Raw genomic sequence first — 26300 nt, 5'->3', positions numbered from 1 at the left:
CAGTCATCAGCCAGAGCTCCCCGCTAGAATGTCCCCCCACATTCCCCGCAGTCACCTCTCCTGTCAGCAGCTCCGTCATCTTGTTGGTGAGTTCTAGAAGCTTCTGGATCAGGGAGTGAGGATGGATGATGGGAGTCGCTGTCTTCTTCACTGCTGTGTACTCCTGTGGATGGAGGGAGACGCTCAGGGATGGCACAAATACAAGACAGATGGGAGGAATGGAGGGAAGTTCACCTCTCCGGTCAGCAGGTAGATGATCTCCCAGGTGACGTCTAATATCCTTCCACTCATCTCCATGCCATCCATCCTTGGTGGGAGAAGACAGAGAGGTCACATGTCTGCAGCACCCTGCTGTATATCCTGGGATACTGGCTGATAAAAGCGAGAACAAACACTGTTGCGACATTACTGTACTGATTATAATATTATATATGTCTCCTCTGTTGTTCACATAGAAAACACACACATACAGAGGGGAGGTGGATTCTCCTCAGTATATGTACAAACACACGGGGGGTAGATTATCCTCAGTAAGTGTACACACACACACACACACACACACACACAGAGTGGATATAGATTCCCCTCACTATATACACACACAGATGAGAGGTAGATTCTCCTCAGTATATACACAAACACACACACACAAACAAAAGGCGAGGTAACATAGTATGTAAGGCTGAATGAAGACAATGTCCATCTAGTCCAGCCTGTTTATCCTCCTGTGTTGTTGATCCAGAGGAAGGCAAAAAACCCCAAGAGCAGGAGCCAATTAGCCCATTTGGGGGAAAACTCCTTCCCGACTCCCTAATGGCAATCAGACTGTTCCCTGGGCCAACCCTAATAGTTCCTACCTGCCTGTATACCCGGATTAAGAATCAAACTAAGTTTAAAGTCCCCTTTTAAACTCCTCTGAGGATTTTGCCATCACCAAACCTTCAAACAGAGAGTTCCACAGTCTCACTGCTCTTACAGTAAAGAACCCCTTTGTGTTGGCGATGAAACCTGCTTTCTTCTAGACGTAGCGGATGCCCTCTTGTTACCGTCGCAGTCCTGGGTATAAACAGATCATGGCAGAGATCCTTGTATCGTCCCCTCATGTATTTATACAGAGTTATTTGGTCGCCCCTTAGCCGTCTTTTTTCCGGGGTGAATAATCCCAGTTTTGGTGCCTCTCTGGGTATCCCAGTTCCGTCATTCCATGTATTAGTTTAGTCGCCCTTCTTTGTACCCCTCCAGCACTGTAACATCTTTCCTGAGCCCCGGTGACCAGAACTGTACACAGTATTCCACGTGGGGCCTGACAAGTGCCTTATATAATGGGAGGATAATGTTCTCGCCCCTATACCTCTTTTAATGCACCCCAAGACTTTATTAGCTTTTGCAGCAGCTGACTGGCATTGGTTGCTCCAGTTTAGTCTACAGTCCACTAGTACCCCCAGGTCTTTTCCCTAGTGGTACCCCATTTAGTGTATATTGGTGACATCCGTTTCTCCTGCCCATGTGCAGAACCTTAAATTTATCTATATTGACCTTCATTTGCCCCCCCCCCCCCCCCCCAAGCCCCCGGCTTATCTCTGTCCGTTTGTAGCCGCACATTGTCCTCCGTTGTATTGGTTTTATTGTATAATTTTGTATCATCTGCAGATATTGATATTTTACTGTGCAGCAACTCTATCAGGTCATTAATAAATATATTGAACAGAATGGGGCCCAATACTGAACCCTGTGGCCCCCACTAGCGACGGTGGCCCAATCAGAGTACGAACCATTTATTACCGCCCTCTGCTTTCTATCTCTGAGCCAGTTCTTTACCCACTTACACACGTTTTCGCCCAATCTGAGCTTCTCATTTTATATATCAGCCTATTATGCAGCACGGTGTCAGATGCTTTAGAGAAGTCCAGATATACGAGATCAATAGACTCTCCCAGGTCCAGCCTAGAGCTTACTTCATCGTAGAAGCTGATCAGATTGGTCTGACATGATTGACCCCTAATGAACCCGCGCTGGTGAGGAGTTATTCCGTTGTTTTCCTTGAAGAAAACACAGAAAAATGTAGAGAGCGCCTCAGGGGATAGATGCCAAACAGGAATGTCAATTGATGAGGATAAATGTAAAAATATCCCTATTTGTTCTTCACCTTCACTCCAATCCTCTTGATGAAAGAAGGAGAGCTTCAGAGAAGATCAGTACTCCCCCAGATAAAGAATGGCAAAGTGTCAGAAAACATCTGCGCTCACATGGAGAGAAAAACAAAAAATCTAAAGAAAGTGTGTGAATTGCACACCAGAAATAGCCAATCGATACTTACTTGAAAAGGAGGGGGATATGAGATACAAAAGCCCCTTCTCTGAGTGTCATCCACAGATGTTAAAGCACACGAACTCCAGGGTGTACAATGGAAGGAAGATTTTATTGCGGCGACGCGTTTCGGTGCATAACACAGCACTTTTCTCAGCACTCTTATGCACGGCTTAAGAAAGGTGCTGTGTTATGCACCGAAACGCGTCACTGCATTTGAGCACAGAGTTTTTCTGACACTTTGCCGTTGTTTTCCTTCAGGTATTCTTCGATGGCATCTCTCAGAAACCCCTTGAATATTTTTCCAGTTACTGAAGTGAGACTTACCAGCCTGTAGTTACCAGGCTCACTTTTGGACCCCTTTTTGTAAATTGGAATGACGTTGGCAATGTGCCAATCCAATGGTACTACACCGGTCTTGCTAGTATCCATAAATATTAGATATAGCGGCCTAGCTATCACATCACTTAGTTCTCTTGGTACCCTTGGTTATATTCCATCTGGGCCTGGCGATTTATCAATTTTATTCTTCTTTAACCTGTTCCGCACCTCCTCCTGCGTTAGGCATGAGATATTTTGTGAGGGGTTCATTTTATTCCCCTACATCTCATGTGGCATTTCCTTTTTGTTCGTGCATATGCTTGAAAAGAAACTATTTAATAGGTTTGCCTTCCCCTCCATCGTCTTCTATGATTTCTCCTGCATTATTTGTTAAAGGGCCAGTACTCTCAGTGCAATTCCTTTTGTGGTTAATATAGTTTAAAAATAGTTTCGGGTTGTTTTTGCTCTCTTTGGCGACCAGTCTTTCTGCCTCCTCCTTAGCAATTTTGATCTTATCTTTACATATTTTGTTTTTTTCCCAGCACTTCTTCGCTGCCTTCTTGCTTTAGTAGTTTGAACGCTTTCTTTTTTTCGTTTATTGCCCCCTTACAGTCTTGTCGAGCCACATTGGTTTCCTTCAACTCGTGGTTCTTTTATTTTTGAAGGGTATGAACTGCTCACACGAGGTGTTTAGGATGTTTTTAAACTCCTCCCATTTGTCCTCTGTACTGATATTTTTGAGGATGTTGTCCCAATTAGTGTTACCGATAGTAGTTCTCAGCTGATCAAATTTTGCTTTACTAAAAAGTTTAGTTTATTTGTCGCTCCCTGATAAGGCTTCTTATTGATTGACAGTTACATAGTATGTAAACACATTCACTGAAGAAGCCAAAAATACAATACCTGAAGGTCTGCAAAGCAGACACGGTCGCCATAGGCACGATCACCATAAGGCAGGCACAATCGCCACCGGCACAATCGCCGTAGGGCAGGCGCAATGGCCTTAAGCCCTAAAGATATGCAGTCAGCCAGACAATAATGTGGAGGAGCAGCTTGTTCCTGGCAGGCTAATATGCAGTCACCCACTCAACCCAGCCCAGATTGGGGAGGAGTGACTGCATATACTAATAGCCTGCACATGTGAACGATACCAAAAATGTCAGCCATAGATGGGTGGTGACCCACCATACAGGATATCAACCCTGGCTGATATGACAGCGGGTTGCCCTGTATCTCCAAGGTGGGCCACACTGGCTGACATCTTGGGCTCCCCCACCAACTAGCAAACTACATACAAAAGTACTAATGCATACTAATAAAATGCGGGTGTTGGTACTGCATTTTGGCCAAAACGCATAGGCTGACAGACCGCGTCGAGGTCACACCGCTTCCGTCAGTACCAACGCTAACTCACAATAAATTACATAAAATCACAGAGGTGAGGGAAAAAACAAAGACATTATTCACAGAAAAAGCCAAAAATACAATACCTGAAGGTCTGCAAAGCAGACACGGTCACCATAGGCACGATCGCCATAAGGCAGGCACAATCGCCACCGGCACAATCGCCGTAGGGCAGGCGCAATGGCCTTAAGCCCTAAAGATATGCAGTCAGCCAGACAAGAATGTGGAGGAGCAGCTTGTTCCTAGCAGGCTAGTTGGTGGGGAAGCCCAAGATGTCAGCCAGTGTGGCCCACTTTAGAGATACAGGGCAACCCGCTGTTATATCAGCCAGGGTTGATATCCTGTATGGTGGGTCACCACCCATCTATGGCTGACATCTTTGGTATCGTTCACATGTGCAGGCTATTAGTATATGCAGTCACTCCTCCCCAATCTGGGCTGGGTTGAGTGGGTGACTGCATATTAGCCTGCCAGGAACAAGCTGCTCCTCCACATTATTGTCTGGCTGACTGCATATCTTTAGGGCTTAAGGCCATTGCGCCTGCCCTACGGTGATTATGCCGCTGGCGATTGTGCCTGCCTTATGGCAATCGTGCCTACGGCGACCGTGTCCGCTTTGCAGACCTTCAGGTATTGTATTTTTGGCTTTTTCAGTGAATGTGTTGGTTTTTTCTTTTTCCTCACCTCTGTGATTTTAACATAGTATGTAAGGTTGAATGAATACAATGTCCATCTTGTTCAACTGGAAGTTAATTATATTGTGGTCACTGTTCCCCAAGTGCCCGTCAACCTGCACCCCCATTATTCGGTCTGGTTTGTTAGTTAGTACTAAGTCCAGAGTGGCCCTCCCTCTAGTTAGTTCCTGCACAAGTTGGATAGGGTAGTTATCTTTAATTGTTCTCAAGAACTTATCATCCCTGTGAGATTTGCAGGTTTCATTTTCCCATGTTATATCCGGATAATTAAAGTCCCCCATGATAATTACTTTGTTGCGGTTTGACACCTCTTCTATCTGCCTTAGTAGTAAGTCTTCAGTTTCTTCTGTTGCTTTTGGTGGTCTATAGAAAACCCTTATCAGGATTTTGTTATTTTTTTTCTCCCTGTATTTCTACTCACATAGATTCCACCCGTTCCTCTCCTGCCCCTATATCTTCCCGTAGCCTCGGCATTAAGTATGATTTACCATACAGACATACCCCTCCCCCTTTCTGTTCCCCACGGTCTCTTCTGAAGAGGTTGTAACCCTGTAAATTCGCCGCCCAATCGCACTTTTCATCCAGCCATGTTTCCGTTATTCCGACTATATCATAATTTTCATCGGCCATTCTTGCTTCAAGCTCACCCACTTTACCGATCATACTTCATGCATTTGTGGTCATACAATTTATACAGTTCTAACTATACAAACCCCACCTGCTGCTCGATCCCTATTCCCATTGCTTAGACCCAGGTCTCTAGCTACGCTGACTACCCCCTTATTTCTCTTTTTGCCGCCCCCCCCCCCCCACCCAGTCCCTAGTTTAAGCACTCCTCCAGCCTTCTAGTCATCTGCTCCCCAGGACAGCTGCCCCCTCCCCATTAAGATGCAGCCTGTCCCTACGGTAGAGCCTCTAGCTGACAGCAAAGTCAGCAAAGTTCTCCATAAACCCAAATCCCTCCTTCTTACACCAACGCCGGAGCCACTTGTTTACCTCCTTAATATCCTGCTGCCTTTCTAGTGTGGCTTGTGGTGCAGGTAGCATTTCCGAAGTAGATCCTTTTCAGTAGATTCTCCTCAATATAAACACATAGGGGGAACGTAGATTCTCCTCAGCATATACACATAGAGGGGAGGTAGATTCTTCTCAGCATATACACATAGAGGGCAGTAGATTCTCCTCAGCATATACACATAGAGGGCAGGTAGATTCTCCTCAGCATATACACATAGAGGGCAGGTAGATTCTCCTCAGCATATACACATAGAGGGCAGGTAGATTCTCCTCAGCATATACACATAGAGGGCAAGTAGATTCTCCTCAGCATATACACATAGAGGGCAGGTAGATTCTCCTCAGCATATACACATAGAGGGCAGGTAGATTCTCCTCAGCATATACACATAGAGGGCAGGTAGATTCTCCTCAGCATATACACATAGAGGGCAGGTAGATTCTCCTCAGCATATACACATAGAGGGCAGGAAGATTCTCATCAGCATATACACATAGAGGGGAGGTAGATTCTCCTCAGCATATACACACAGAGGGGAGGTAGATTCTCCTCAGCATATACACACAGAGGGGAGGTAGATTCTCCTCAGCATATACACACAGAGGGGAGGTAGATTCTCCTCAGCATATACACATAGAGGGGAGGTAGATTCTCCTCAGCATATACACATAGAGGGGAGGTAGATTCTCCTCAGTATATACACATAGAGGGAAGGTAGATTCTCCTCAGTATATACACATAGAGGGGAGGTACATTCTCTTCAGTATATACACATAGAGGGGAGGTACATTCTCCTCAGTATATACACATAGAGGGGAGGTACATTCTCCTCAGTATATACACATAGAGGGGAGGTACATTCTCCTCAGTATATACACATAGAGGGGAGGTACATTCTCCTCAGTATATACACATAGAGGGGAGGTACATTCTCCTCAGTATATACACATAGAGCTGAGGTAGAGTCACCTCAGTATATACACTCAGAGGGGAGGTAGATTCTCCTCAGTATATATACACAGGGGGAGGTAGATTCTCCTCAGTATATACACATAGAGGTGAGGTAGATTCTCCTCAGTATATACACATAGAGGTGAGGTAGATTCTCCTCAGTATATACACATAGAGGTAAGGCAGATTGTCCTCAGTATATACACATAGAGGTAAGGCAGATTCTCCTCAGTATATACACATAGAGGGGAGGCAGATTCTCCTCAGTATATACACATAGAGGTGAGGCACATTCTCCTCATTATATACACATAGAGGTGAGGCACATTCTCCTCAGTATATACACAGAGGTGAGGCAGATTCTCCTCAGTATATACACAGAGGTGAGGCAGATTCTCCTCAGTATATACACATAGAGGGGAGGTAGATTCTCCTCAGTATATACACATAGAGGGGAGGTAGATTCTCCTCAGTATATACACAAAGAGGGGAGGTAGATTCTCCTCAGTATATACACATAGAGGGGAGGTAGATTCTCCTCAGTATATACACATAGAGGGGAGGTAGATTCTCCTCAGTATATACACATAGAGGGGAGGTAGATTCTCCTCAGTATATACACATAGAGGGGAGGTAGATTCTCCTCAGTATATACACATAGAGGGGAGGTAGATTCTCCTCAGTATAGACACAGAGATGAGGTAGATTCTCCTCAGTATATACACACAGGGGGAGGTAGATTCTCCTCAGTTTATACACACAGGGGGAGGTAGATTCTCCTCAGTATATACACATAGAGGTGAGGTAGGTTCTCCTCAGTATAGACATATAGAGGTGAGGTAGGTTCTCCTCAGTATAGACACATAGAGGTGAGGTAGATTCTTCTCAGTATATACACATAGAGGGGAGGTAGATTCTCCTCAGTATAGACACATAGAGGTGAGGTAGATTCTCCTCAGTATAGACACATAGAGGTGAGTTATATTCTCCTCAGTATAAACACAGAGGTGAGGTAGATTCTCCTCAGTATATACACATAGAGGGGAGGTAGATTCTCCTCAGTATATACACATAGAGGGGAGGTAGATTCTCCTCAGTATATACACATAGATGGGAGGTAGCTTCTCCTCAGTATATACACATAGATGGGAGGTAGACTCTCCTCAGTATATACACATAGAGGTGAGGTAGATTCTCCTCAGTATATACACATAGAGGGGAGGTAGATTCTCCTCAGTATATACACATAGAGGGGAGGTAGATTCTCCTCAGTATATACACATAGAGGGGAGGTAGATTCTCCTCAGTATATACACATAGATGGGAGGTAGCTTCTCCTCAGTATATACACATAGATGGGAGGTAGCTTCTCCACAGTATATACACATAGTGGGGAGGTAGATTCTCCTCAGTATATACACATAGAGGGGAGGTAGATTCTCCTCAGTATATACACATAGAGGGGAGGTAGATTCTCCTCAGTATATACACATAGAGCTGAGGTAGATTCTCCTCAGTATATATACACAGAGGGGAGGTAGATTCTCCTCAGTATATACACATAGAGGGGAGGTAGATTCTCCTCAGTATATATACACAGAGGGGAGGTAGATTCTCCTCAGTATACACACATAGAGGGGAGGTAGATTCTCCTCAGTATATACACATAGAGGAGAGGTAGATTCTCCTCAGTATATACACAGGTGGAGGTAGATTCTCCTCTGTATATACACATAGAGGGGAGGTAGATTCTCCTCAGTATATACACATAGAGGTGAGGTAGGTTCCCCACAGTATATACACATAGAGGTATATACCCCCGCCCTCAGCTTACTGCTCTGCTGGAGCCGCCCTCCGTCCGCTCTGATGAAACTATTGAGGACTAAATCTTTTCATCACTTCCTCTATTTATTGCTCTGCATAGTAAGCCCCGCCCCTTCATGTCACATGATCACATCTGTCAGTATATATTTGCATCCACTTCTGTGCCTGGCCCTCTGGTCACATGACGGTGACATCATCACAGGTCCTTCAGCTGCTGCAGTGTATACAGAGCAGGTCCTGGTGTGCTGTTCTCTCTGTTATCAGCCGGTATCAGTGGATATATATATACAGCAGTACGGTAAGGTGATATCGGGGTGCGCTCTCTGTTATCAGCCGGTATCAGAGGATATTTATATATACAGCTGTACAGGCGTTGCGCTCTCTGTTATCAGCCGGTATCAGAGGACATTATATTATATATATATATACACAGTAGTACAGGAGTTGCGCTCTCTGTTATCAGCCGGTATCAGAGGATATATATATACAGCAGTACAGGGATTGCGCTCTCTGTTATCAGCCGGTATCAGAGGATATATATACACAGCAGTACAGGGGTTGCGCTCTCTGTTATCAGCCGGTATAAGAGGATATATATATATACAGCAGTACAGGGGTTGCGCTCTCTGTTATCAGCCGGTATCAGAGGATATATATATACAGCAGTACAGGGATTGCGCTCTCTGTTATCAGCCGGTATAAAAGGATATATATATATATACAGCAGTACAGGGATTGCGCTCTCTGTTATCAGCCGGTATCAGAGGATATATATATACAGCAGTACATGGATTGCGCTCTCTGTTATCAGCCGGTATCAGAGGATATATATATATATATATATATATATATATATATATATATATATACACAGCAGTACAGGGGTTACGCTCTCTGTTATCAGCCGGTATCAGAGGATATATATACACATCTGGGTTGCGCTCTCTGTTATCAGCCGGTATCAGAGGATATATATATACAGCAGTACAGGGGTTGCGCTCTCTGTTATCAGCCGGTATCAGAGGATATATATACAGCAGTACAGGGGTTGTGCTCTCTGTTATCAGCCGGTATCAGAGGATATATATATACAGCAGTACAGGGGTTGCGCTCTCTGTTATCAGCCGGTACCATGTGACCTCTCTCTCCTCAGGCCCCGATGGACGGCACGGAGATGAGCGGAAGGATATTAGCCGTCACCTGGGAGATCATCTACCTGCTGACCGGAGAGGTGAACTTCCCTCCATTCCTCCCATCTGTCTTGTATTTGTGCCATCCCTGAGCGTCTCCCTCCATCCACAGGAGTACACAGCAGTGAAGAAGACAGCGACTCCCATCATCCATCCTCACTCCCTGATCCAGAAGCTTCTAGAACTCACCAACAAGATGACGGAGCTGCTGACAGGAGAGGTGACTGCGGGGAATGTGGGGGGACATTCTAGCGGGGGGCTCTGGCTGATGACTGGATATTGTGTTGTCAGGTTCCTATAAGGTGTCAGGATGTGGCCGTCTATTTCTCCATGGAGGAGTGGGAGTATGTAGAGGGCCGGCGGGATGTGTACGGGGCCGCCATGCTGGAGGCGGGGTCACCAGGTAAGAGGAGTGGGAGTATGTAGAGGGCCGGCGGGATGTGTACGGGGCCGCCATGCTGGAGGCGGGGTCACCAGGTAAGAGGAGTGGGAGTATGTAGAGGGCCGGCGGGATGTGTACGGGGCCGCCATGCTGGAGGCGGGGTCACCAGGTAAGAGGAGTGGGAGGATGTAGAGGGATGTGTACGGGGCCGCCATGCTGGAGGCGGGGCCACCAGGTAAGAGGAGTGGGAGGATGTAGAGGGCCGGCGGGATGTGTACGGGGCCGCCATGCTGGAGGCGGGGTCACCAGGTAAGAGGAGTGGGAGTATGTAGAGGGATGTGTACGGGGCCGCCATGCTGGAGGCGGGGTCACCAGGTAAGAGGAGTGGGAGGATGTAGAGGGCCGGCGGGATGTGTACGCGGCCGCCATGCTGGAGGCGGGGTCACCAGGTAAGAGGAGTGGGAGGATGTAGAGGGCCGGCGGGATGTGTACGGGGCCGCCATGCTGGAGGCGGGGTCACCAGGTAAGAGGAGTGGGGGGATGTAGAGGGATGTGTACGGGGCCGCCATGCTGGAGGCGGGGCCACCAGGTAAGAGGAGTAGGAGTATGTAGAGGGCTGGCGGGATGTGTACGGGGCCGCCATGCTGGAGGCGGGGTCACCAGGTAAGAGGAGTGGGAGGATGTAGAGGGATGTGTACGGGGCCGCCATGCTGGAGGCGGGGTCACCAGGTAAGAGGGGTGGGAGTATGTAGAGGGATGTGTACGCGGCCGCCATGCTGGAGGCGGGGTCACCAGGTAAGAGGAGTGGGGGTATGTAGAGGGCCGGCGGGATGTGTACGGGGCCGCCATGCTGGAGGCGGGGTCACCAGGTAAGAGGAGTGGGAGTATGTAGAGGGCCGGCGGGATGTGTACGCGGCCGCCATGCTGGAGGCGGGGCCAGCAGGTAAGAGGGGTGGGAGGATGTAGAGGGATGTGTACGGGGCCGCCATGCTGGAGGCGGGGTCACCAGGTAAGAGGAGTGGGAGGATGTAGAGGGCCGGCGGGATGTGTACGGGGCCGCCATGCTGGAGGCGGGGTCGCCAGGTAAGAGGAGTGGGAGTATGTAGAGGGCCGCCGGGATGTGTACGCGGCCGCCATGCTGGAGGCGGGGTCACCAGGTAAGAGGAGTGGGAGTATGTAGAGGGCCGGCGGGATGTGTACGGGGCCGCCATGCTGGAGGCGGGGCCACCAGGTAAGAGGAGTGGGAGTATGTAGAGGGCCGGCGGGATGTGTACGGGGCCGCCATGCTGGAGGCGGGGTCACCAGGTAAGAGGAGTGGGAGTATGTAGAGGGCCGGCGGGATGTGTACGGAGCCGCCATGCTGGAGGCGGGGTCACCAGGTAAGAGGAGTGGGAGTATGTAGAGGGCCGGCGGGATGTGTACGGGGCCGCCATGCTGGAGGCGGGGTCGCCAGGTAAGAGGAGTGGGAGTATGTAGAGGGATGTGTACGGGGCCGCCATGCTGGAGGCGGGGTCACCAGGTAAGAGGAGTGGGAGGATGTAGAGGGATGTGTACGGGGCCGCCATGCTGGAGGCGGGGTCACCAGGTAAGAGGAGTGGGAGGATGTAGAGGGATGTGTACGGGGCCGCCATGCTGGAGGCGGGGTCACCAGGTAAGAGGAGTGGGAGGATGTAGAGGGCCGGCGGGATGTGTACGCGGCCGCCATGCTGGAGGCGGGGTCACCAGGTAAGAGGGGTGGGAGTATGTAGAGGGATGTGTACGGGGCCGCCATGCTGGAGGCGCGGGGTCACCAGGTAAGAGGAGTGGGAGTATGTAGAGGGCCGGCGGGATGTGTACGCGGCCACCATGCTGGAGGCGGGGTCACCAGGTAAGAGGGGTGGGAGTATGTAGAGGGCCGGCGGGATGTGTACGGGGCCGCCATGCTGGAGGCGGGGCCACCAGGTAAGAGGAGTGGGAGTATGTAGAGGGATGTGTACGCGGCCGCCATGCTGGTGGCGGGGTCACCAGGTAAGAGGAGTACGAGTATGTAGAGGGCCGGCGGGATGTGTACGGGGCCGCCATGCTGGAGCCGGGGTCACCAGGTAAGAGGGGTGGGAGTATGTAGAGGGATGTGTACGGGGCCGCCATGCTGGAGGCGGGGTCACCAGGTAAGAGGAGTGGGGGGATGTAGAGGGCCGGCGGGATGTGTACGGGGCCGCCATGCTGGAGGCGGGGTCACCAGGTAAGAGGAGTGGGAGGATGTAGAGGGCCGGCGGGATGTGTACGCGGCCGCCATGCTGGAGGTGGGGCCACCAGGTAAGAGGGGTGGGAGGATGTAGAGGGCCGGCGGGATGTGTACGGGGCCGCCATGCTGGAGGCGGGGCCACCAGGTAAGAGGAGTGGGAGTATGTAGAGGTCCGGCGGGATGTGTACGCGGCCGCCATGCTGGAGGCGGGGTCACCAGGTAAGAGGAGTGGGGGGATGTAGAGGGATGTGTACGGGACCGCCATGCTGGAGGTGGGGTCACCAGGTAAGAGGAGTGGGAGGATGTAGAGGGCCGGCGGGATGTGTATGCGGCCGCCATGCTGGAGGCGGGGTCACCAGGTAAGAGGAGTGGAAGGATGTAGAGGGATGTGTACGGGGCCACCATGCTGGAGGCGGGGTCACCAGGTAAGAGGAGTGGGAGGATGTAGAGGGCCGGCGGGATGTGTACGCGGCCGCCATGCTGGAGGCGGGGTCACCAGGTAAGAGGAGTGGGAGGATGTAGAGGGCCGGCGGGATGTGTACGGGGCCGCCATGCTGGAGGCGTGGCCACCAGGTAAGAGGAGTGGGAGGATGTAGAGGGATGTGTACGGGGCCGCCATGCTGGAGGCGGGGCCACCAGGTAAGAGGAGTGGGAGTATGTAGAGGGCCGGCGGGATGTGTACGGGGCCGCCATGCTGGAGGCGGGGCCACTAGGTAAGAGGAGTGGGAGGATGTAGAGGTATGTGTACGGGGCCGCCATGCTGGAGGCGGGGTCACCAGGTAAGAGGAGTGGGAGGATGTAGAGGGCCGGCGGGATGTGTACACGACCGCCATGCTGGAGGCGGGGTCACCAGGTAAGAGGAGTGGGAGTATGTAGAGTGATGTGTACAGGGCCGCCATGCTGGAGGTGGGGTCACCAGGTAAGAGGAGTGGGAGTATGTAGAGTGATGTGTACAGGGCCGCCATGCTGGAGGCGGGATCACCAGGAAAGAGGAGTGGGGGATGTAGAGGGATGTGTACACGGCCGCCATGCTGGAGGCCTGGTCACCAGGTAAGAGGAGTGGGAGTATGTAGAGGGATGTGTACGCGGCCGCCATGCTGGAGGCGAGGTCAGCAGGTAAGAGGCAGCAGCTATGAGGTCACCTACGTTCTCCCATCACTGTGTGTCTCCACAGATGCAGTCGGGAAGAGAAACCTCCCAGAGAGATGTCCCTGTCTTCCACATACTCCGGACCGCCCAGAGGAAGATGCCCCAGAGAAGCTGCAGGTAAATGGCGCTGAGCCCTGTATTACATCTACAATTGGGTGGAGCTCTCTGGTTCTGCTCTGTATAGGCGGTGGAGCTCTCTGGTTCTGCTCTATATAGGTGGTGGAGCTCTCTGCTTCTTCTGTAGATAGGGGATGGAGCTCTGTTCTCTATTTATGGGGTGGAGCTTTTCCCTCCATATAGGGGGTGGAGCTCTGGTCCTGCTCTATATGGGGATTGAACTTACTGCCCCTCATTTATATAGGTGGTGGAGCTTTTTGCTTGTCCTCTAAATAGGGGTTAAGCTTTTTGCCCCTCCTATATATAGGGAGTGAAGCTTTTTGCCCCTGCTCTATATAGGGGGTGGAGCTCTGGTCCTGCTCTATATAGGGGGTGGAGCTCTGGTCCTGCTCTATATAGGGGGTGGAGCTCTGGTCCTGCTCTATATAGGGGGTGGAGCTCTATATAGGGGGTAGAGCGCTTTCCTTCTGCTCTATATAGGGGGTGGAGCTCTGGTCCTGCTCTATATAGGGGGTGGAGCTCTATATAGGGGGTGGAGCTCTCTCCTCCTGCAGACATACATTTCGGCGGTCGGTTTGATTTCCCACCTCTCCGCCATATTGTACTGAATTATCCCATATGACACATCAGGGTGAAGATGATATTAAAGTGGAGGTAGAAGAAGAGAGGATGAGGGGCGATCACCCGTGGAAGAGTGAGGTGGAGGAGGACGTTCCCACAGGTAGGTGATGATGAGCTGGGGGGTTTATTAAAAGGCTTTTCCTGTCACTTCTAATTGCTTCACAAGCGCCTTGTCTAATGTCCCAGACTGTCATCCCGCTCCCCTCCATAAGTGTCATACATGTGTTGGCTCATGTAGATGCACTGCACAAAAGTGTCATGTCAATCTTCTGTTTGTGTGTTGCACAGCTGCAGCGTCTGAAGGGTTAACTCCCATATATCATTGCCTGTCAGCTCTGCTGCTGATTGTATCTATCTTACTGTGTCATGTGGTACAACTGAGTGTCTGAGAGTGAGAAGGGAGTCTAGTCTAAAATCTGTATGGAAGAGCGTTCCATCTGGTCTCCAACTGTAGTGCTAACACAGAGCTGCATGGGAGCACCATCAGCTTCCATGTTGGTGAAGATGGAGGAAGAAGAACGACTACCTGTAGTCCAGTCCAGAGAAAGAGCGAGCGCACAACCCCCAATACCCCCAATATCCTACACCAACCAGGTACCTGTTCACATCACAGCAGTTATTTTTCCTCTGTGGCCGTTCGCCAATAGGATCACCACATAGAGGTACGAGGCTTTTACTCCCACGTGGAGTAACATGCAGAGTGCTTCTAGGCTAAGTGTGTGTGTGTTAGCGTGTGTGTGTTAGCGTGTGTGTGTGTTAGCGTGTGTGTGTGTGTTAGCGTGTGTGTGTGTGTTAACGTGTGTGTGTGTTAGCGTGTGTGTTAGCGTGTTAGTTAGCGTGTGTGTTAGCGTTAGCTGATCTACCCGGCTTCGCCCGAGTTAATTTGGTACTGGTGTTAATCTGGTGTTCACACGGAAAATCTTATGAAGTCGTGGTTACTTTAGAGATACCGGAAAAACATATGTTCACCATTTTGCATAGTTCTCTGCGTTACCCAGGAAACACCACGGGAGGTAACCATGCGACGTTTCCTTTATATAAAATGACATCAGGAAGTGAGAGAATTAGATTACGTACGTAAAATTTGGACACTAATTCTTTTGCGCTTAGAATTGAATAATCGAGTTGGGACCCATTAGCTTTTCCTATTTATGACATAATCAATGCTCGTGCCAAATTTCACGTTTCTATGACACCAAGAAGTGAGAAAATTAGATTCCACACGTAAAATTTGGACACTAATTCTTTTGCGCTAGAATTGAATAATTGAGTTGGGACCCATTAGCTTTTCCTTTTTTGGAGATAGTCTATGCTTGCGCCAAATTTCAAGTTTCTACGACATTGGGAAGTTTGATAATTAGTGGCGAGTCAGTCAGTCAGTCAGTGAGGGCTTTCGTCTTGATAGATTGATAGATATAAATATAATGTCCAGGACTATAGGGCTGTATCGCTCATGTGTATATTTACCTCCCACCCTCTGAGCTTCTGCCTGTAACTGCTCCCGTGAATCTACCTGTAATTACCTGTATGTAAAGTTTTCCCGAAGTACCATACACTCATCCAGTGTTTATTACTCCGTCGCATAGAATACCGGTGTGGGAACGGTGGCGTCACGACGTGATATACATATATACTTCCATAAGCATCTCCGGACTGGACGTCCTTATATTTTATATTTTTTATCATTTCATTTATCTTGTAATCCCCCCTCTACCTGTCCGTTGCATTTGTTCTTCCAGGTCCTGTGACTGCTGCAGCAATCGCTGACCACAGCAGGGACTTCTAGCCAGTGATTGGCTGCTGCAGTCACATGACCTGGTCACCGGCCACAGCAGGGACTTCTTCTAGCCAGTGATTGGCTGCTGCAGTCACATGACCTGGTCAGCAGTAACCAGGAAGAACAAAGCGGTTGTGCAGCCATTAGAAGTGTTGTGAAGCCCTTATAACATTCAGTCCCTCCTCGGAGCGCCGTTGTTTCTGTGATCCCTATGGTGCAGTAAAGTGCGCTGCTCTTTATTCTGCGGTCGCTGTGATTACGGTGATAACAGGTTTATAACGTTTTGTTTGGCCTCTTAGTATAAATACCTTTTTTCAAACACAACCTGCTTTCCAGGGTTCTGAGCCCGAGACTTTTATATCTCCGAGGGCTCCTTGTGTTTGTGGAGCAGCCGGTAGTACTTACCTGCACTATTCGGGGTAGGTACATCTTTTATGGAGTTGGGGTTGTCACAGATGACGGGGTTTGTGGGTCCGACAGTCACCTACCTGTGATGTATGGCACCCAGGGACCGTCCGGAGGGTCGACTTACCTCCAGACCCCCCATGTTCTGCACGCCCCCCGCCCCTCTTTGCCACCACTGACCGTTTCTGACAGGTAGGTCAGCCACCTCTGTCTCCACCAGCCGACATGACTAACACACTTCGGGGTTATGCATCGCTTAAAGCACCCAAGGACGACTAATAAAGCTTTATTCTAAGAACGGTCCGCAGAGCTTAGATACAAATATACCGACGGAGATATTTACAGAAGGGGAGGGGCTACAAATACAGAAATATCGAAAATAATAGGAAATCCCAGTCTATGAAGGCGCTTCCAATCATCTGGTGCCTGGATGGGGGGGACAAGCTGGCATTAGATGCCCCTCCTGGCTCCGACCATTTGGGGAGGGGATTCCCCTTAGTTCTAGAGCATCTTTGAGTCACCCCTGTGCCGCCTTTCCATTAGACATCACTGATGGGAGGGCTGAGTGTATGTGCAGGATGAAAACCCAATGTAGTATTTGGCCATATTCCCCTGGAGGCCCTACAGTAGGGGAGCTATGGCCGCCATGTGTCATGTAGTTACCTACAAGTGGATACCAGACATGTCATGCTACAGGTGATTAGCTTCATGGTTCTGTGGGCATCGGGGTCGCACAACAGCAAGAGGGAATGATGTCATGATGATTTTATTAGACGTGTTCAGTTTTCACTGTGGCATTCAAATAATTAGTTAATGGGATCATGTGTGTTTCTAGCCTAATAGGAATGTACTAAATTTGTAAATTATATGAAAAAAAATCCTGAAATCCACTTTAAATCCCTTCAGGAAATCCCAGTGAGACCTCTGAGGGAAACTTCATGTTATCGGTAAATTATAAAGTAGAAGATGAAGATATCGTGCCGCGCTCTTCAGGAGAAAACCTCAAACCCTCTAATGTACCTCCAGGACTTCACAGTACAGATCCATCATATACTCCCCTTAATCACGAGGAACCTTTTGACCAATCACAGATGGTTACCACAAGTGCCGGTCAGACTGGAGAGAAAAGATATCAATGTGGTGAATGTGGAAAACAGTTAACACGTAGGTCAAACCTTAATCTACACATACAAATTCACAAAAGAGAGAAGCTGTATTCATGTCCACAATGTGGGGAAGGTTTTACACATAAATCAAAACTTGATAAACACGAGGGAATTCACACAGGAGAGAAGCCGTATTCATGTTCAGAATGTGGGAAATGTTTTGCACGTAAATTAAATCTTGCTAGACATGTGAGACGTCACACAAGAGAGAAACCGTATTCATGTTCAGAATGTGGGAAATGTTTTGTACGTAAATCAAATCTTGCTGCACACAGGACAATTCACACAGGAGAGAAGTCATTTTCATGTTCAGAATGTGGGAGATTCTTTAGAAGTAAAGGGAATCTTGTTATACATCAGAGAATTCACACAGGACAGAAGCCGTATTCATGTTCAGAATGTGGGAAAGGTTTTACAAATAAATCAGATCTTGTTAAACATCAGAGAATTCACACAGGAGAGAAGCCATATTCATGTTCAGTATGTGGGAAAGGTTTTACAGAAAAATCATATCTTGTTAAACATGAGAGAAGTCACACAGGAGAGAAGCCGTATTCATGTTCACAATGTGGGAAATGTTTTTCAGATAAATCAAATCTTGTTACACATCACATAATTCACACAGGAGAGAGACCGTTTACTTGTTTAGAATGTGAAAAATGTTTTACAAATAAATCTAATCTTAATAAACATCAGAGAAGTCACACAGGAGAGAGACCATACACATGCCTAGACTGTGGGAGAGGATTTATTACTAAAGACAAACTTACAGATCATCAGAAAACTCACACAGGGGAGAGGTCGTATTTATGTGCAGAACTTTTGTAAATAAAACAGGTCTTAACATACATTATATAATATATCTTGGCTTTAGTAAAGCATCTGACAAAGTATCTCATACCATACTTATTGAGAAAATGACCAAATCTGGGATTGACAAGGCAACTGTTAGGTGGATTCACAACTGGCTGAGGGATCGTACTCAAAGAGTGGTCATAAATGGCTGCACATCCAAGTGGAAGAATGTATCAAGTGGGGACCACAAGGCTCTGTCCTAGGCCCAGTGTTGGCCAACATTGTCATAAATGATCTGGAGGAGGGAATTGTGGGAAACTGATCAAATGTGCCGACGACACAAAGCTAGGAGGGATAGCTAACACTAGGGAAGAGAGGGAGAGGATTCAAAAAGATCTAGAAAAGCTTGCACAGTGGGCGGCGACTAACAGAATGGTATCTAACAAGGAGAAATGCAAAGTCCTACATCTGGGCAAGAAGAATGAAAAAAGCCACATACAGAATGGGAGGAATTGGGCTAAGCAGCAGCACATGTGAAAAAGACTTGGGTATACTAATAGATCACAGACTGAACGTGAGTCAACAATGTGATGCAGCAGCCAAAATGGCAAACACAATTCTGGGATGTATTAAAGGGGTTGTCGCGCGGCGAAATTAAATTTTTTTTTTCTACATACCCCCTCATTGTGCCCCGTTAAAAACAATCCCTTTGTTATTTTTTTTTTTTAAATCGCTTACCTGCATCCCCGTTCGGGCAGCTTCTTCTTTTCTTCTTTTAAAGATGGCCGCCGGTCCTTTCCCAAGGTGCACCGCGGTTTTCTCCCATGGTGCACCGTGGATTATCTCCTGTCTTGCATTCCACTGCCGATTACAGCCACCTAATTGGCTGATCGGCACCACGTGATGGAGGCGGAGCTACGATGACACTGAGAAGAGGGAGAAGCCAGGACGCAGCTCGTGAGCCCGGAGGTACACAGAAGAGGAATCCTTCAGGGCGCAAGCGCGACTGTTCGTGCGATTAAAGAAGCAGCTTTAGTCGGCGCCATGGCGACGGGGACGCCAGCAACGGAGTGGGTAAGTGTATAACTTCTGTATGGCTCATATTTAATGCACGATGTACATTACAAAGTGCATTAATATGGCCATACAGAAGTGTATAACCCCACTTGCTGCCGCGGGACAACCCCTTTAAGAGAAGCATAGAGTCTAGATCACAGGAGGTCATTATCCCCTCTACTCTTCCTTAGGGTGCATTCACACGAGCGTAGGCGTATTTACGTTCGCACGTGCGCAGCGTTTAATCGCCGGAAAGAACGTTTTTCACCGATCACGACCAGAGCTAGAAAGCGTATTATCGTTTGTTCCTACTTTGCAAACTATCTTTTCGGCCATCGAATATGCGTTGGCGCGTATTTCGGTCGCATATGTTCCGTTTTTTTTTTCGGGTTGCCGTTTTTACGCGCCATAAAATCGCCCATGTGAACGAATACATTGGAAACCAACGCCTCAGATGGTCACGTTTATACGATTGGGCGCAAAAACGCACCGTTTATGCGCTTGTGTGAACGCACCCTTAGTCAGACCTCATCTGGAATACTGGGTCCAGTTCTGGGATGTATTAGGAGAAGCATAGAGTCTAGATCACGTGAGGTCATTATCCCCCTCTACTCTTAGTCAGACCTCATCTGGAGTACTGGGTCCAGTTCTGAGATGTATTAGGAGAAGCACAGAGTCTAGATCACAGGAGGTCATTATCCCCTCTACTCTTCCTTAGTCAGACCTCATCTGGAATACTGGGTCCACTTCTGGGATGTATTAAGAGAAGCATAGAGTCTAGATCACGTGAGGTCATTATCCCCTCTACTCTTAGTCAGACCTCATCTGGAATACTGGGTCCAGTTCTGGGCACCCCACTTTATACAAGACATAGACAAACTGGAGCAAGTTCAGAGAAGAGTTACCAAGATGGTGAGCGGTCTGCAAATCATGTCCTATGAGGAACGGTTAAAGGATCTGGGAATGTTTAGCAGAAGAGAAGGCTGAGAGGAGACTTAATAGCTGCCTACAAATATCTGAAGGGCGGTCACAGTGCAGGGGAATCAGCCCTATTCTCATCTGCACAAGGGAAGACTAAATCACAGTGGTATAGAAATCTATATAAAGTTTTCAGAGACCCTTCACAGATATAGATTTTAAAATTTAATGACTTTTATTAATAAATTCTAAAAAACACGGGCTCACACGTAACACTTACAGACGATACACAGAAGAACAAGTAACACATATAAAAGGGATCAGCCCTAGTTAGGGATCGTGTGGGGTAGTGTGTCTCCCAGGTAGATTGGGGGGAGTAAGTACCGCTCCTGAATATAGAGACAGGGTAAAGGTCCAATAGTTGAAAAAAGTTTTTTCCCCTTGTGTCCAAAACTAGAGGATAGATGTTTGGGACCTAGTGCGGTACATAAATTGATACCCACTTCTAACACAATGTTGTTTTGCATATTGCTTAAACAGTTTTCGATGAGTGCCCAGTTCCAGCACACTTTTGTTGACACATATGGAGGTGCTAGAAGCATGGGCTCATTGCACGTCAATGATGCTGAACAAGAAAGGCTCAGAAGGCTCGACACGCTTCCCTGTCCTGGTAAAGGGCAGTTCCTCAGGAGCGCGGGTGATTATCACCCATTAGTTCGTGTATCTGAATAGTCACAATAAAACAATAGAGCAACAGAATTGTTACTCTGTCAGGACGTTATTGATGGTTTGGTCCTATTTAGGTAGTGCCACCTACTCGATATTTCCCGTACGATTAAGGTCACCACTTCTTGCTTGCCGTTTCCGACGCGGTATCCTAAATTAGTGCCGCTGCCGGATTTTATTTTAAAATGGTCTTTGTAGTTAGGTCTGGCATATAGAGTGATATATACCAGTATTACTTCAGGTATGTCAAGTGGCACCTCAAGGCAGCGGACGCCAGCCTCAGATCTAGCTTAGTCGTCCGCTACTAGAGTATTGCCAGATAATGACCCCCTGAATATTCCCTGCTAGGTCTGTCAAGATTGTGACCTTGGTCTTACAAGCTTCTAAGACCGGGGCAGATTAGTACCCGTTTGTTCCGCACAGAGGGTGATCTGTCAAATTTGTGATATCAAAAACGCTCCCCTGTAGTTCCTACACATCCGCTCTTTCACAGTTGGCATGTATCCACTCTGTGTATATCAGGGAGAGTGCCCTTAGAGACGGATGGCTGAGGAAAACAGCAGTATATGCCCCAGATAAGGACAAGTTAGCTCAGAGATAAGAAAAAGATTATCCTAGCTAAATTCGGGGGATAATGCCCCGTTTGTGATTTGTTCAGAGAAGCAAAGGAAGACAGAACCCCTTGGGTGTCAGTCCAAACTGGATTAGACCGGGGTGTAAAGCAGGGACAGAGTGGAAGAAGTGACGCCTGCGGCTCTGATGGTGAGCGGCCGGCTATGAGGTGCTGGAGCTTCTGACAGTGCTTAAGAGAGGTGTAACTCCTCCTCTAGGGGAGGAGTTTTATGATCCAGCCTATTGGGGCCCCGGGGGGCGGTACCAACTCTCATACGGAACGCCCTCCTGGTAATGATGCCCGGTTGTAGTATTTATACACCTCAAGGCGGTACAGTAGTTGGACGGTACTGCAGACCCTTCTTTGGTAGTTGAACCCCTTCCCGCTCCAGGACGTACCGTTACGTCCCGGGAGCCTGGTACTTCCCGCAAAAGGACGTACCGGTACGTCCTGGAGATAGCACGGGATCACATAAGATCCCGCGCTATCCCGCAGCGGGGGCCGGCTGTCAGTCACACCCGGCGTCCCGCTCCAACAGCGGGGGGACATCGGAGATGCGCCCGCCGCTGTTAACCCCTTCCCTGCCGCGATCTAAGTAGATCGCGGCAGGGAAAGAGTTCACAGAGGGATCGCGATCCCTATGTGTCTCCGGCCGGCTCTCGCGATGTCATCGCGAGAGCCCGGCCTGTCACCATGGCAACAGGACGCCAGACACTGGCGTCCTGTATTGCCTGTGCCTATAATCGCTGTACAAGCGATAAGGCATGGCAGAGCAGTAGCTCTGCCATGCCTTATGACAGCGATCATAGGCACAGTGCTGCAAGTCCCTCAGAGGGACTCAAATAGTATAAAAAAAAGAAAAGAAAAGTGTAAAAAAAAGAAAAATGTAAAAAAAAAATGTAAAAAAAACCCTTTTTTATGCTTTTTCTAATATTAGCATAAAAAAAGGGAAAAAAAACTAAAACCCCACATATTGGATATTGACGTGTCCGTAACGACGTGTACAAAAAGTTGAACACGCTTTTTATTTTGTATGACAAAAAGCGTAAAAAAAAAAAACACTAAAAAACAGAGGCAACATGCTAATTTTTAGCATTTTGCCTCACAAAAAATGCAATAAAAGTGATCAAAAAAGCCGTACATTTCCCAAAATGGTACCAATAAAAACTACAGCTCGTCTCGCAAAAAATAAGCCCTCATAAAGCTCCGTACATAGAAAAATAAAAAAGTTACATGACTTTGAATGCAGCTATAGAGAAAAAAAAAAGATTTCCAAAAAAAAGGGGGTTTTATTGCAAAAAAGTGTAAAAACCTAAAAAAAATATAACAATTTTGGTATCGTTGTAACCGTACCGACCCGCAGAAAAAATTTAGTGTGTCATTTATGCTGCATGATTAACGCTGTAAAAAAAAAAAAAAATCTATGGCAGAATTGATGCGTTTTCTCTCCCTGTTATCATTAAAAAAAAATAAAAAAAAATTTTACGATATTGTCTATATACCCAAAAGTGGCACTGATAAAAACTACAGCTCGCCACACAAAAAACAAGCCGTTATACGGCCACGTCCACGGAAAAATAAAAAAGTTAGGACTTTTGAAAAATGGAGATGGAAAAATACCAAAAAATCGCTTGGTCCTCAACGCCAAAATAGGCCGTGTCATTAAGGGGTTAAAATCCCCTATCCGATCGTGGTGAATGTCAGTGCGATCCACTACTGCGGCAGCCGTTTAAAGGCTTCCGCGTTCCACAGTGGAACGCATGGCGCGCCGCGTGATGACGTCATCACGTAGCGTGCCTCCTTATTGGATAGTATACCGGGATGGGTGGAGCTTGGTATCGGAGGTCAGATGTGCTGGAGTTCAGTGGCTTAATCGTGAAAAATGTCACTCAGGGGTGGCAGGAAAGCCACTCACCCTGTCTTATTATAACGTCTGCCACATGGGGAGATAATTGCACGGCGCATCATCCAAAGGAGCTGCATGTCACGTGTAGGTGTATCTTATATGACAGCCTCACGTCATCAGTTGGGGCGTCCCCCAGGGAATGACAGTGGGGCGTGAAAAGGGGCGTGGTTTAGACGTGGCCCAACCCTCCCCGGAGGCTGGTAGGGTAGATTGTATGCAGAAGTGAGCGCGATCAAGCTTAATGCAAGGGATGTAAACAGCGTCGGCTTCTCCTTGAGTAGAATAGAGCTGACGCTCCTCCAGCTGTCCTGTTATGCAGGATGCCGCGGTAAACAGGTAAAAGGGATTTGTTTATTATCATAGAAGTTTGATATCCGAGTCTGCAGTTGGCTACTCTGTCATTAGCGCTCCATCTGAATCGTAGTGTCATACGTAAGTCATGTGATATCCAAGATATTAGATTGATGACGTAAAAAATAAGTCAGATTATGCTTCTGGTGGTCTGCAAATCATGTTCTATGAAGAACGGTTAAAGGATCTGGGAATGTTTAGCTTTCTACAAATACCTGAAGGGCTGTCACAGTGCAGAGGGATCAGCCCTATTCTCATCTGCACAAGGAAAGACTAGAAGCAATGGGATGAAACTGAAAGGGAGGAGACAGATTAGATATTAGACAGTGAGGGGGATCAATGAGTGGAACAGGTTGCCACGGGAGGTGGGGAGTTCTTCAATGGAATTGTTCAAACAAAGGCTGGACAAATATCTGTCTGGGATGATTTAGTGATCCTGCTCTGAGCAGGGGGTTGGACCCGATGACCCTGGAGGTCCCTTCTAAGTCTACCAGTCTAGGATGCTACATTATAGAAAACACAGAATAAAAACACACGGGTAGAGATGAGCGAGCCCCAAAATGCTCGGGTGCTCGTTGCTCAAGTCGAACTTTTCACAATGCTCAAGAGCTCGTTTCGAGTAATGAACCCCATTGAAATCAATGGGAGACTTGAGCATTTTTGTATGGGACCGATGCTCCACATAGGTCATGACTTACAGTGAAACACTACAGAACCGGATAGGGAAGGGCAGGGTCAGCATGCAGGGCTGCATCTGAGGCTCCCAGGTCCCACTATTAAGCCAAAATGGGGGCAAGAGTCTGGTGTCACCCCCCTAACAATTTTTACTTGCGACAAACCCTCATTAGCAAGGCACACCTTAGCTAGGCACCACACTACCTGCAAGCAAGGACAATCACTGCCTTCGGGTGACACCGCTTCTCCTGGGTTACATGCTGGCATTGCTGTCCAACACCCCCACACGCTCCTGCGTCCACAGCGCACACAGAAGTGTCTCTGCTCAGCGTTCAGCTGCCCTCATGCCACACGCTCGCTTCATAGCCACACCACCCTCATGTCTATTTATAAGTGCGTACTGGATGAGAAGGAACCGGAGGCACACACTGCAGAGGGTTGGCAGGGGCAGCCAGCGACCCTCTTTAAAAGTGTGGGCGATAGCCCACAATGCTGTTGAGAATTGATGATAAATTGACGTACGATCATCATTCCAATTCCGTGCCACCTCCATCGCAAAATTGTCAGGAGCCGCAAACGTGGGCATAAAGGGGACTCAGGTGCCAGCACTTCTACACATCTCCACAATGCAGCAATACTCTGTGTGGGAAGCACGTGAGCGGGCCCAGAGTCAGGCTCGGTCCCAGCCTCCATCTTGTGTGACCCAGGGTGCCGCGAGTTACATAGCAATGGGAAATCCATGTGTCCCCACACAATTCATTCTCTGTAGGTGTGTCGCTCAACACCGCAATGGAAAGTCTTTGAGTTCCTTGGGCTTACCTATGCTGTTGGTGCACAAAGGTGGTATTACACAAGAAGAAATCAGAGCGCCCAAACATGGCAGAGTTTCAGCCCGCCAAGGACCTCGGCCCACATTTCTTCCCCAGTCAGTCAGTGTATTTGTGTCAGACAGGTAAAACATCCCTATGGGAAGGCTTTGTGCTCTCACAGCATAGACGAGCCAAAGGAACCCAAGGAAAGTATTAAACATGAAGCAATTACAGTGCCCAAACATGGCAGAGTTTCACTCCACCGAGGACCTCGGCCTCTGCACACACCCTCAGCAATCGTGGGCATAAAGCGGACTCAGATGCTAGTATAGCTGTGAATATCTCCTTAAATCAGTTACAGTTGCTTACACCTTTCCAAAGACTGGATTAACCAGGAAGAAGTTCCACAGGCCCAACCTGATGCAATTGCATTTTCCCCCGGACATAGGCCTCTGCCCACACCTTCAGCAATCGTTGGCATAAAGCGGACTCCGATGCTAGCACAGCATTGAACGTTTCATGAATGCAGCACAGCAACGCTCCTCTTGTTTGGCCCAAACCAGTGAATCAGATAACTGTGGTAACATGAGAGCAAATACATGATGCCCAGTGCTGATCTCCTGACCCCAAGCAGGAGGAGGAGGTGGCATTACAAGGCCAAGAAACCAGGACCAGGACCCGCTATAGTCTGTGTGGGAAGTACGTGAGTGGGCCCTGGGTCAGGCTTGGTCCCAGCCTCCACCTTGTGTGACCCAAGGTGCCCTGAGTTACATAGCAATGGGGAATCCATGTGTCCCCACACAATTCATTCAGTGTAGGTGTCAGCTCAATCAACACCGCAAGGGAAAAGCCATCTGCACTCTGCAACCTACCCAAGTCAGTCAGTGAATTTGTGCCAGA

General features: G+C 48.3%; 2 protein-coding genes and 1 long non-coding RNA gene across 4 annotated transcripts in view; 1 reads left to right on the top strand and 2 right to left on the bottom strand.

The window, feature by feature from the left end:
- Positions 1–26300, bottom strand: part of LOC136618030 (gastrula zinc finger protein XlCGF66.1-like) — a 461032-nt gene that overhangs the window by 190281 nt on the left and 244451 nt on the right. The window lies entirely within an intron of this gene.
- On the bottom strand, positions 27–8588 carry LOC136618111 (uncharacterized). The gene is made up of 3 exons (XR_010790984.1): positions 8531–8588; positions 235–372; positions 27–163 (listed from the first exon to the last, which is right to left on the bottom strand). It is a non-coding gene; the product is annotated as an uncharacterized lncRNA (long non-coding RNA).
- On the top strand, positions 12659–18401 carry LOC136617548 (zinc finger protein 84-like). Of its 2 annotated transcripts, XM_066594268.1 has the most exons (3): positions 12659–13582; positions 14213–14303; positions 17292–18401. In XM_066594268.1, the coding sequence occupies exons 1-3, from the start codon at positions 13280–13282 to the stop codon at positions 18377–18379; spliced, it is 1482 nt and encodes a 493-aa protein (XP_066450365.1). In that variant the 5' UTR covers positions 12659–13279; the 3' UTR covers positions 18380–18401. The 2 variants fall into 2 exon arrangements, with proteins under 2 accessions (XP_066450365.1, XP_066450366.1); XM_066594269.1 differs by lacking the exon at positions 14213–14303 and having other exon boundaries at positions 12660–13582.

This window comes from Eleutherodactylus coqui, chromosome 1, assembly GCF_035609145.1.
Source record: "Eleutherodactylus coqui strain aEleCoq1 chromosome 1, aEleCoq1.hap1, whole genome shotgun sequence".
Lineage (NCBI taxonomy): Eukaryota > Metazoa > Chordata > Amphibia > Anura > Eleutherodactylidae > Eleutherodactylus > Eleutherodactylus coqui.
The sequence above is the reverse complement of the archived record's forward strand: the minus strand, read 5'-3'. Positions and strand labels throughout refer to the sequence as shown.